Below are 12097 nucleotides of genomic sequence, written 5' to 3' on the forward strand. Positions count from 1 at the left end.
GATAACAAAGGGTGATGTTGCATTTTAAAAAAAAGAAGGTTACATAAAAAAAATTGATAATCAATAACAAATTATGAAATTGTATTTTTTTTTAAATCAAGAGACAAAAAAAATACTTGAAACAGAAAAAATAAAAATAAATAATAGACTGGATATTGTGATTTAACTCGTCAAACCTGTAATATAAATCATGTACTTAACTGAGTTTAATATATATATTTTTATAAATTAGTATTTAAAAAAAGAGCAAAAAGTGCTAAAAAAAATCCTAGCATCGCGGACCTATGGCCTAGTGCACCGAGCCTTTGAAAGGAACAACCCAAACGAGTGGATATTGAAGTCTAGACCTATGTGTTTGAACCTTTTTTTCCACATTTAAAGGGACAAACGATCTATCATCTGTCTATTTTTTTTTAAAGGCAAACAATGCGTCGTGTGCTAGTTCAGATTTCAGTCACCATTATTATGGCTGGAAAATCAAGGCTATGGTTTTGTTACCCAAAAAACTCATCTTTCAACCCATTTAAAGCCAACAACACTCTAAAACTAGTCATAGAACATGTAAAAAACAATTTAGCAACACAATAAACCCAAAGAATGGCTCAAATCACAAAATCAAACCAGATGAATTTTCTCATCTCCGATTTGGATATGTTTTTTAGGCAATATCGAGGCTCAAAACAACCATTATAAGATTCCCCTCATCAAATGGAATCTATTGACACAAATTTCAACTATTTTGATGGTTAAATTAAGTATAAACGGTAACTTTCTTGCTCTACACTAGAATTCAGTAGTTCCCTCTCTCCTCTCACAAGAGAGACTGCAAATTAAGGGAATTGAAGTTTGGTATCAAAATTAAATTTCTGACAATTAAAGGGATCGATCATCTATAAAACAAAAAACAGGGGCCATAATAAAATTTTTGTATGAAATTCGAAACCTCTACCTATTTTACCCTCCCCTTTTATTTTGATCATCTGTCTTTCAATCCAACATTTGTTTTTACAAAAAAATATAATTAGTTGCTAATTTAGGTTTAAAAATACTCAATTATACAAAAAAATAAAATAAAAGATCAAATTAAGAATTTATAAAAAAAATAATTATTTCAAATCACAATAATTTATAAAAGAGTGCACATATTAAACTGTGTTTATGAGTGTGGTAGCAGTTGCTTTTCAAAGTGCTTTTCATTACAAAATACATCAAAACAATTTTTTTTTATTTTTTAAAAATTATTTTTGATATTAGCACATTAAAATAATATGAAAATATCAAAAAAATATCTTTAAAATTTTTTTTTTTAATTTTTTTTAAAAAACACTTCCAAAACAGAATGCAAACACACGATTTAATCTTCAACAATAAAATTATCACATGGCTTATTTGTTTTTTTTTAATAATTCTCAAGACTATTGAGGAAGAGAGAAACAGGAGGTCACGATCCAGCGTTTGATTACCCAAACACAAAACTCAATGGAGGGTGTATTTGACATTTCCCCATCCTGTAGAAATTTTAAAAATCCCGCTGTATACTTGTATAGATTCCCTCAACTTCACGCTCCCTCTGGCTCCACACCCAGCAAACTCTCTCTCTCGCTTTCTCAAAAAGAAGCTTTTAAAAAATCTCTGCAAGGGCGACTCCTGCACCAAGCGAGCTCAATCCTAGCCTTCTTCTTCCTGCTCCTTCATCATAATCTCTTCTCTCGTTTACGGTTCGTCTCTCTCTCGCTCCGCCTCACGTTCATTTCTCTCCGTTATTTATTCAAATTTCGTAGTTATTTTGAATATCGTGCACTAATTGATTTTGTTATTATAATCACACCTTAAATTATCATTTTCAAGATTTTTTTTTATTAATTCAATTTTATTGCTGCCAGTAATCGGTTTTATTTAGGTTTAGATATCGTACGATTTCACGCCCTTGATTTCTGGTATTTTTTCAAAAAAAAATTCAGGTTGTACAAAATCTTGTTAGTGTTTACTAGAATCTGTGTGATCGAGTGAGGTTAAGCTAGATAAGTTGAGAAAAAAAATTAATTACATAATACTCAGAGAAGTCGGTTTGTTAATGATAATGTTTTACACATCGATCTCTGTTTGGCTGTGATTAATAAGCATATTTTTTCGATTTAGTAAAAATAAAAAAACAGTTATCTCATGGCTTTTGGTCACGTGGAATTTTGAATAAACTTGAACTAATATTAGTGAAATAAATATAACCCTAATTAGATTAAATGTCATGTTTCGTATTCAAGAAATTGAACGTGAAATTTTATGTTGATTTTTGATCATTCTATTCTCTTGTATGCAGATACGTCACCGCAGTTTCTGATGGGAGTGGATAACATGCTTAAGATGATAACGTGAGTTAATCAGCATAAGAAATTTTGTTAAAATTGCTGTTACTGTTTTAAATTTCTGAAGAAATATGGCAGAAGTGGTTTTTTTTTTTTGTAACTCTCTTTTGCTTCAAGTTCTGAGTTTAAACTCTGTGCAGTGAAATTGATCAAACCGCGTGTGGGGTTATGGAAGAGATAGGGAATGCAGAGATACTGCTTTTGAGAGGAAGAGAAGGAAAGGTTTCAGAAAGCTGCTTATGCTGTACCAGGCATGCTCAATAAGAATTGTAAGCTTACAAGTCTTGTGCTGTTACCTTTTATGTTTTTAGTAGAGCTTGGCGTTCAGAGTGTAGCTATTGTTTTCCATTCATTTGAAGATACTGTATCGGTCAAGTATATAAAGGCACAGACCCATCAACAGTCACAAAATATGTACTTAAACATAGGAGCATGTATTTCCCTCCCTTGTCATATATTATACATCTCAAACTTTTAATATCTTTCTACAAAATTCACTCAAAATGAGCTGCACATGTAGGCTGATGATGGAATGTTGGTTTTGTGTTTTAAGATTCAAAAATAAACAATCGATCATTCTCTCTTAAAGCATCCAATTCTTCCACTTCTGAACCATCCTCCATGAGAATTTTGTTTCCACGCTTGCCAAACTTCTTTTCTGCATCCGTCAAATTTAGCAAGGTTTAGCTTCAATTTGTGAGCAAACAATGAATGAATTCGGACTTTTAGTGATATAGGACACATGATGCGAACTTGTCATGCTCTTCATGCATTTATCTGGCCTTTCTTTGATGTGGGAACAGAGATTGTCTTGGGCCTTTTGGCTCCTCAATTTTTGAAAATCTCTTTCCAGTTAGTATTTTGTCAGTTGTATATATGCTTCTTTTTTAGTGTTTGAAGACATTTCTTATATTTTTTATTAATTGTTAAAACCGATATCAGCATCTGAGAATAGATACTCGTTTCACAACCCTGTTACCTGCTACATTGAATAGATCTTCTATAGAGTCGGGCAAATGTATGAGCTTTCCGTTTGTGTCCCCCGTTGGACTTTCATTTGGATGATGCCCATGTATTATCACTCGTGTGGGATATTTGCTTGCTAATGAAGTAGAATCTTCTGGTGTTCCTGAAAACGCATGGGATGAAGCTCAAATCTTTCATTAGTTGTGAAATCACCCAACCCCCTATCCACCCAAAAAAAAAAATCTAAGATGAAATGTAAATCAAACAATCTTTATTTCCCATCCTTTTTTTCCTGCTTGGTTGCCCTATGATGTTTAAGTAGTTTTGGTTTTAAGTGTCATTTTTACCTTCTAAATTTGTTTCTCGTTGAGAATTTACTGCATCAGAACTTGGTAACTCCTCATTTGCTGTTGCTTGCTGCAAGGAAAAGATAATGACCGTTATATAGAGAATACTAATTAGAACTGCTGTCCAGATTTTATATTGGCCAAACTGGTATTATGCATTTACCAGAAACACTATAACATTCAGTACAATCCAAAACATCTTTTGGAGTGACTTCGATACATGTCTGGGAGCCAGTATTGATAAATCATAAATCTGAAAGGCCGGACCAGAAAAGTCTGCTATGATACATGCAATTTCAAAGCTAGTTCGAATGTCTTGAGTGATGCTGTTAACATTTTTTCTTTTCTTTCTTTTTTTGGGTTTATACGTTGGTAACTTCAATTACAATTGAAATGAGGACAATACACTATTCTCTTGTATCATTTAAAAGTAATTCAAATTCCAATGCCATAAAAGGTTTATGCATAGTTGAAAACAACCTTTGCCTTTACTGGCAGATAAGTGCATTAAGATGACTCTGTTTAGTCAAAGTATTTGTTTAACACTAGTTAAATTGATTGAAGATAGAAATATACCTCTACAGTTGTGTCTCCCAGCAATTCCTTGAGAGAGGGTATTTCTTGTTGCATCTCTTGTTTTAAGTCCTTCATGTACTGCACTCAAAGAGTCATTATAAATAATCAGCTTCAGTTTAAATTGCAGTTCCGATACATGTGCTGGTGGGCGTACAACTGATTATATTTGGTCATGCAATGAGACAAATAAGTTCTTTAACCTGAGTGAAGTTGGAGATAATTGTTTTTCCATCTTCGCTATGGGGCTGCACCATTTGCTTGAGATGATGATGACTGAGCCGGATGACCTGGGAAAGTCTCTTGGTCCTCATAGTAAAAGGCTGTGGGATGTTGAACACAACCCCAATTTCCCCTGCCACATCTGAAGGTCCTATCTTTGACAAAACCTGAACACCATGAACATATATTTTTAGGACAAGGAAGAATTTGTTATATATTATAGGTGTAGATTTGTTTTGAGTTTCGCTATCATTTCCTGAGAGCTTTCTCACATTAGTTTGCCTATGCTATCCTATTTCTTTAAATTCAAGAAAGTATCAATACTAGGATAGATGAGATGTGCAGAGATCACTTAAGAAATATTCTGTACCTTTTCTTGTGGCCATAAACATTATTCTGCTTATTATATTTGCATTGTGACTCCTTGTCTTCTCCTATTATTTCCAAGTTCTATTACGTCTACTTATCATTTATGTACTATTATCACATGTAGGACTGGAATTTATTTTCTGATATTGTGCCTTGAACTTTATATATAGTGATTTCCTGAAACTTCTTTTGTTGATCTGCCACAACAGGATTCGAGACAGGATCTGTGAAGCATTACCCTTCAGGGATTTGCATCCCTAGCATCTGCTCTTTGGATAAAGTGATGTTTCAATTTAAACGGTATGTGTGACTATAGCATGATTTCTTTTCTAAATATATTCTTGACTGCCAGGAAAGTTCCTGAAGTCTCCCCAAACGACCACTTCTTAAATAAAAAGAATAGCTGCTGACTGGTGATGATAAAATCGTACTTGCAGAGTCTTTGCTACATATATGCAGGATGAATCCCCTTTACAATCATCTGCAGTAGACTTTTCCTCTTTCATCTGTTATGGCCTAACCTAGTTCAACTTATATGCACTATTCCTTTGTAGGGAAATCTTATCATGTAGAATATGCATCATGCATAAGGTGTCATCGTTGTGCCAATAAATGGGGTATTCACTCAATCACTAACATATTTTAGCGATATGATTATCAGCTAATTTATTTCTTGACTATTTGGTACTAGAAAATCCAATTTATTTCAGGGAGTGATGTTTTGATGCATGTATTTGAAATTACCTGATCTGTTCCATTCTTGTACACCAGCACGTCCTGCAATTTGAGTCACAATTCAGATTTTATATCTTACTTTACATGGATGAACTTGATAGATATGTGGGCATGGGGCATACCAGCGTTCCAGATACTAAGATGTAAAACTCTGTGGGAATCTCGTTTTGTAAAATAATTTCAACCTTAGGTGGAAAATATTCTGCTTTCATTTCTGTTACCTGGAAGAAAGCACAAGAAAATCCAGAGTTAGCATTACTTTGTTATAGGTATCAATCATAATTTCTACCTTCCGTCTTAATACAACAGTAGCTATACCAGTGTCTTTACTGATACAAGTTTTACGGAGAGCAAAGGCATTTACCAACTGGGTAAGAAGATCTTCAGAAACTCCTTTGAATAGGTAGGTGCTTGCAACAACACCATGGAAAAGATGTAGAGCAATGCTGGTTCTGATTGCTTTTGGTAAGTCCTCTAACACTTCTTCTTGCTGCAACTCTGCTGTCTTGAACTTGAGTTGCATATGTGCTAGCATTTGCTCTTTCAAACCTTCTGGGAGTCTATTCTTGCTTGCATATCTTAATATCTGATTGATGGCATTCCTCTGCGAAACACCAAACAATAGTAGATTATTAAGTAGCACCATGCAGTTGTGTTCTGTTAGATTGTTCTAGCTGTAGGATTGTTATATAGATGAAAGACTCAACTGTGACTTAAGCGTTCCCGTTTTAGGTTGTTAAGGCATGTTTGGTTAAGTGAAATTAGCAAGCAAGTGGATTAAACTCTAGAAGATTCCAAATTTTATAGATATTCATAGTCCTGTAGAAACCTTGACAGAATCTGTTGCATAGATACAACATGTAGGTAGGGTAAAAGAGAAATTACCATAGCAAAAGTACGGACCGCAGCATGGACAATGAGATTTGTCATGTTTCCGATTATATAAGCTGTGAGGCCAATGTTGAATAGCATGTAAAACATATTAAAAATTTTCTCTCCTGTGTTTACTGCATGCAAGTCTCCGTAGCCAACAGTGGATAGAGTGACAATTGACCAGTAAATGGAGTAGGTGTAACCCAACCAGATGCTTCTGTGTTTGAAATCTTTAACCTGAACTCCAATCCATGTATTGCCTGATGTTTTATGATGAGCAGCAAGCCAGTAGTAGAAGCATCCTGCCGAGTGAACCGCAAATAGTGTGACCTGCCATGGATGAAAGATCAAGTCTTGATGGGAATGAATGAATGGTGCAGGGCGTATAAAACTCAAAAGTTATTGTTGTGGTGGTGAAGGAATTGACTATTACACTGATTAGTTTAATTAATCTGGTATAAAAGTAGCTGAAGCGTGTGTCTTTCTCTAGCCTGTAGAAAATAAGTTGATGATTAGTGTAGAATAAGCACACCCTCCTCATTGTTAGACAATAGTGAGATTTACCTTTTGTAGAGTTCAGCCACACGCCTGAGTCGCCAAAGCCGCAGCAAGTTGAGGAAACCGAAGGTCTCTCCTTCGTGCATTTCGCCAGTTATGATTCTGTAAATGATTTGAAATGGTAGAGTTGAGGCTATGTCCATGGGGAACAATAACCTGGTGATATACCTGAGAAAACATGCGAGAAGAGAAGTGTTATCTTTCAAATCAAATCTATTTCTAGGAAAATAAATGTTAAAAAAAATTATTTGGTATAAAGATTATAACGGAAAAAGTGTCAAATCATTATATTAAATCTTAGCAGATTTTATTATGAATTTAATTTAGGGTTTATTTTACAATAGACATCTCAAATCCCTCCATAATTAGGAGTACATCTTCAACGATCCTCGAGCTAGATAATATTTTCCTACAACTTCTTAACTTGTATGGTTTTTCTCTCTATAATTTTTACAAGTTTGAGTATTCATGAGATCATGCATTGTTAGTTCACATTTGTATAGGATCAGCAGTTGTATCTTCGAGAGTCTATCACCATTAACTTGCTGCTTTAAAAAATATTCTTCAGAGAATGCAATCTACTTTTAAGAAAAATAGATTTATACGCCACGACCAGTACATTTATTTTTTCATTTTTATTTTTAATATCGATATTAAATTATTTTTTAAATATTTTTACCCATTAACTTCAATTTTTCCTATAAGAAATCCATGATTGCATAGTGTCAGAGAACAGGTTCTTAGAAATGTAAAAAAGAGTTTTAGAAACTAAATTCAAAAATATTTTTAGAAAAGGTTTAGAAACATATAAATATTCTTTGGCGACAAGGAGAGTTATTCTAGCATAACTTTTGCTAATGGTGGTTACGCATTGCAATGAGTACTGTGCAATTGTTGTAATTTAAGTCATTGCAAATTAAATTGACTATCGAGCCATAGGGATATCTTGAACCCAGTGGTTCAAGCAGAGTTTATTTTTTATTTATTTTTAATTAACGTGGGTGTTCAGGCCAGCTTACGCGTACCTCGACTAATTCTACGGATCCTAAAGTTAACGACCATGTAAGCTTTTAGTGATTATTATATTTATAACTATAGAGCTCGGATCTGAGATTATATAAGGAGCAAACTTTTTAATATCAAATTTTTCCAGTTAGATCACTTAGTAGATGGTTTGTTCAATTTTTAACTTGACATTAGTTGTTGTGGTGGTAGGTGAGGTGAAGAATGCTATTAGAATAAGTACAAAAATATAACAAAAATAAATTTAACATTTTCTCATTTCTCTTTTCATATGCTGACTTAGTTATTCTTATTTATCATCCATCACATTTGTTTTTATACACTTGTTTTTATAAAATCTTAGTATGATTTGTTTGAACTCAGATTTTTTTTTTTAAAAAAAGGATTCGGATCCTTTCAACCTCTGATCACTTGACAGAAATATACCGTTAGAAGCCACCCAGTGATAGTTCTGTCATAAATTTATGGCAGCTTCTATTTTTAGGGCTAAACTGGAGTAATTTGTTGTGAAATTAAATGAATGTGTTGCTGTGATTTGGAATCATACCGTGCTGCAATTTTCTTGTGATCATCCACAAGAAGATAGGTCGAATTGTCCAAATAAGCCACAAAGAAAGTTAAGACAATATCAGCGGCAAAGAAGGCATCAACCACCAAATCTACGGGCAAAAGTGCTCCGGTAGCGGCTTTCTTAAAAGCCAGTTCAAAAGTAGATGCCCATGCTGAGTATACCACCAACACCACAAGGAACGTTTGCCACCACCTGCATCACATTAACATTAACATTAACTTTAATTCTTGTCACGAATGAAGCATATAATTACTCGGTAAAAAACTTTAGATAAACATTGTAGCATTTGTACTTGTCAAAAATTATTTTTGCATGACGCAAATAACTCTCAGTTCGATGACTTGTTTTTCCATTCAAGTTATTAAGTATATTTAGAAAAAAAGAGAAACGACAAGGTTAGAATACTTATAAAATTATATGATTTTATGATTTAATTTATATTTAATGTATAAAATCAAATTAAAAATTCAAAGACCAGTAAAATCAGATTTGATTCAAGTAAACTTGATAAAATCATTCAAATTTGTGAATTTTACGAGTTTTGATGAAGTATACATACTATATTAATTAACATTTTTTTCTCTTAAATTAAACAAAAAAAAACCCTTAGCCCACTCCTCTTTCTCTTTCAAATCACCAACACCAATCTTCTTTTTTTTTTGTTTTTTTTGTTTTGTTGTGTCTTAAGATCAAAAAGCTTGATAAAAGACATGTTTAAGGGTTGTTGGTATTAATTTGATATCTATTTTGTTATGTTATTTTTTAAAGTTTGTTTAGTATTATAGTAATGGTTGTTTTTTAAAGTGTTTTTTAATTGAAATATATCAAATTAATATATTTTTATTTTTTAAAATTTATTTTTAATATTAACATATTTAAATGATATGAAAGAAAAAGATTAATTTGAAACAATTTTTTTTTTATATTTTTCAAAAATACTTTAAAAAAATAAAAATAAACACACTCTTAATTTTATTAATTATCTGACTGCATCTACTGGGGTTTTATGTTGACATATGGGGCTATAACTGAAATTATACTTTCTTCTCTGATAAACAATGTGTTAATGATTGTCTTTGTTCTCATAGGCACACCTGATGCCTTGATTCCTTATTTTTGTGCTGCTTTACCAGACTGGAAAAACGAAAGCCTGCCCCTTATGGCAAGCCATTTCCCCCCCTTTCTTTTGTAAGTTGTTTACTTTCTGAGGATGCAGTTATAATTACTAACCTAGCCTTATTTTAATTTTATATTATTTATTTTACTTTTATCTTAATTGTGTTATACTAATATTTATATTTATTATTTGATTAAGATTATCTATATAATTAGTTTTAAAAAATTATTTATAATTTTATAATCTGAATTTTAATCAAATTGTTTTTTCTTCTTTTTTATTATCACAAATAAAACCATATTTTCTTAGAAACAAGGAATTTTGTCCATGTTGAGTTAGAGATTCATTTGGTATTAATATTTCCTATCTCTAAAAAGTCTCAAAATCCCTATTTTGAAAAAAAAAAAAGAATTTATGATTATGTGAGTGGAGACATTATCACGTGAACCCTAGTTCACCAACTAGATCATGACGAAGCTAATGATGTTTTTACATATTATTAAATTTGTCCACATTATTTTCTTGATTGACATATTATTAGTTATTTCATTCCATGATACTATTAAATATGAAAATATTCACATTTTAAATATAATTTACTAAATTGATGATTAGACAAATTTAAAGATTTGTAATAAATTTATTGGTTGATGCATAATCTTAGATAGCGAGCTAAGTTTATTTCGTGAGTTATTATGCAATTTAAATATTAAATTACAATAAAATACAACTCCGACCCATTAATGAATTTATCATTTTTAGAATTTCCTACACTTTTATTTTATTTTATTAACATGGATATCCGGGCCAGCTTGCGTATGTCTCGACTAATCCCACGGGCTCTAAAATTAACGTCTATATAAACCTCCAGTGACTATCATATTAGCAATCACATGGCTCGAACCTGAGACCACAGGGGAACAAACTTCTTAATCCCAAACTCTTACTATTAGGCCACCTACTAGATGATTACCTACACTTTTTTTTTGGTACAATAAACCATTCCTATATGCACACATGATGCTGTGTTTTTTTTTTTTTTTTTTGAGAAAATGGGTATAGCCCATTTTCATACCTTAAGGCCCAGTCACTTTCCATAAAATCTCAAGTGAATCATCGTCCACCTTGAGCTTCGAATCAATGTGTTCATAAGATAAATCATTTTCTTGAACCATACATATAATATTCCACAGGATAACCTCGAGACCAGATCCCTAATAACAAATCTAAGCTTGTAAGAGTATTCTATACTCTTAGAAGAGTCAAATAATTTAATTGACCCGAGTACTCCTTGGTCCCCATCTATTTAATGTTCGTTGAAATTTGGATTTATGATGGCAAGAGGTATTAATAGCGACGAACAAGACCAAGTTGCTCCCCTCTCGAGAAAAAAAATAATAATTAAAAATGTGTTAATTTAAGAGATCCGCCGCTTTCAATAATTTAAATTTAGCCCCTATTACCCCATCTCACGGATGAACCATGAACACTCACGGACGCCAACTACAAGCTATGCCCAGTACCGCTCAATATAGAAGTAAATTATAGTTTTTTTTATCCTATAATTTTAATGCTATTTATATTTATTTATATTCTTCTTCAAATAAAAATCGTTAGTCATGCACATCAATTTTAATGCAATTTTCATATATATATATATATATATATATATATATATATATATATATATATATATATAGTCCCTTTAAAGTGATATTTGTCTATATATATATATATAGACAAATATCTGGCTGAAAAGAATGGAGGTTTATGTTCATGAACAAGAAATCGTACTGAAATAAAGAAGGTGGCCGGAAAAAAATAAAACTAAAACGGAGAAGAAATCAAGCAAGTAAACTCACCGGTATCTTCTATCATATGGAGCGATAACATACTTCTTCAGGTGTAAGTAACCATCATCAACAACAGTTCCAAAAGCCGGTAAGAGGCTGCTGGAAACTGAGGCTAAGTTCTTTGTGACGTCTCCACTCGAACGTCTTCGAAACGGAAATGGCAACGATGACCTTGTTTCCGATCCGGACATTATTGGCCGGACCCCTACGTAAATATTAGGCGAAAGGGGGAGAGAGGCTCAGAAAGAGGGCTTCGTTCTCTGTATGTACAAGACGTCTTCCATTTGTGTCTTGGACTCTGAATAAGAAAAAATAGTGCGAAGAGGGTGGTGATGACCTTTCATAGAATAATAATCAATATTGTATGCTGGGAAGATTGTTTTTTTATTAATTTTGGATTTTTCTATATATATATATATATAAGACGTTGAAAACTATTTTATTAAATAAAATGTGGAGAGTTGAGAAAGCTTCGCCTCGGATTTATAAATTTCCGTGCAATTATAGCGGCAAGCGCGCCAATGGCA

General features: G+C 32.6%; 1 protein-coding gene and 1 long non-coding RNA gene across 6 annotated transcripts; one reads left to right on the forward strand and one right to left on the reverse strand.

Annotated features, from left to right (window-relative positions):
• Nucleotides 1–1561: 1561 nt before the first annotated feature.
• Nucleotides 1562–5646, forward strand: LOC112324896 (uncharacterized). Of its 5 annotated transcripts, XR_008058117.1 has the most exons (6): nucleotides 1562–1718; nucleotides 2318–2369; nucleotides 2504–2632; nucleotides 4380–4619; nucleotides 5050–5140; nucleotides 5278–5646. It is a non-coding gene; the product is annotated as an uncharacterized LOC112324896 (long non-coding RNA). The 5 variants fall into 5 exon arrangements; XR_002978877.2 differs by having other exon boundaries at nucleotides 4368–4619; nucleotides 5050–5646; XR_002978876.2 differs by having other exon boundaries at nucleotides 5050–5646.
• On the reverse strand, nucleotides 2777–11882 carry LOC7458988 (potassium channel KAT3-like). The gene is made up of 13 exons (XM_002324221.4): nucleotides 11580–11882; nucleotides 8577–8792; nucleotides 7013–7174; nucleotides 6882–6939; nucleotides 6461–6778; nucleotides 5940–6179; nucleotides 5698–5796; nucleotides 5585–5617; nucleotides 4453–4638; nucleotides 4253–4330; nucleotides 3677–3746; nucleotides 3343–3492; nucleotides 2777–3021 (listed from the first exon to the last, which is right to left on the reverse strand). The coding sequence occupies exons 1-13, from the start codon at nucleotides 11759–11761 to the stop codon at nucleotides 2912–2914; spliced, it is 1902 nt and encodes a 633-aa protein (XP_002324257.3). The 5' UTR covers nucleotides 11762–11882; the 3' UTR covers nucleotides 2777–2911.
• Nucleotides 11883–12097: the final 215 nt, after the last annotated feature.

This window comes from Populus trichocarpa, chromosome 18 (assembly GCF_000002775.5).
Source record: "Populus trichocarpa isolate Nisqually-1 chromosome 18, P.trichocarpa_v4.1, whole genome shotgun sequence".
NCBI classification, from domain to species: Eukaryota; Viridiplantae; Streptophyta; class Magnoliopsida; order Malpighiales; family Salicaceae; genus Populus; species Populus trichocarpa.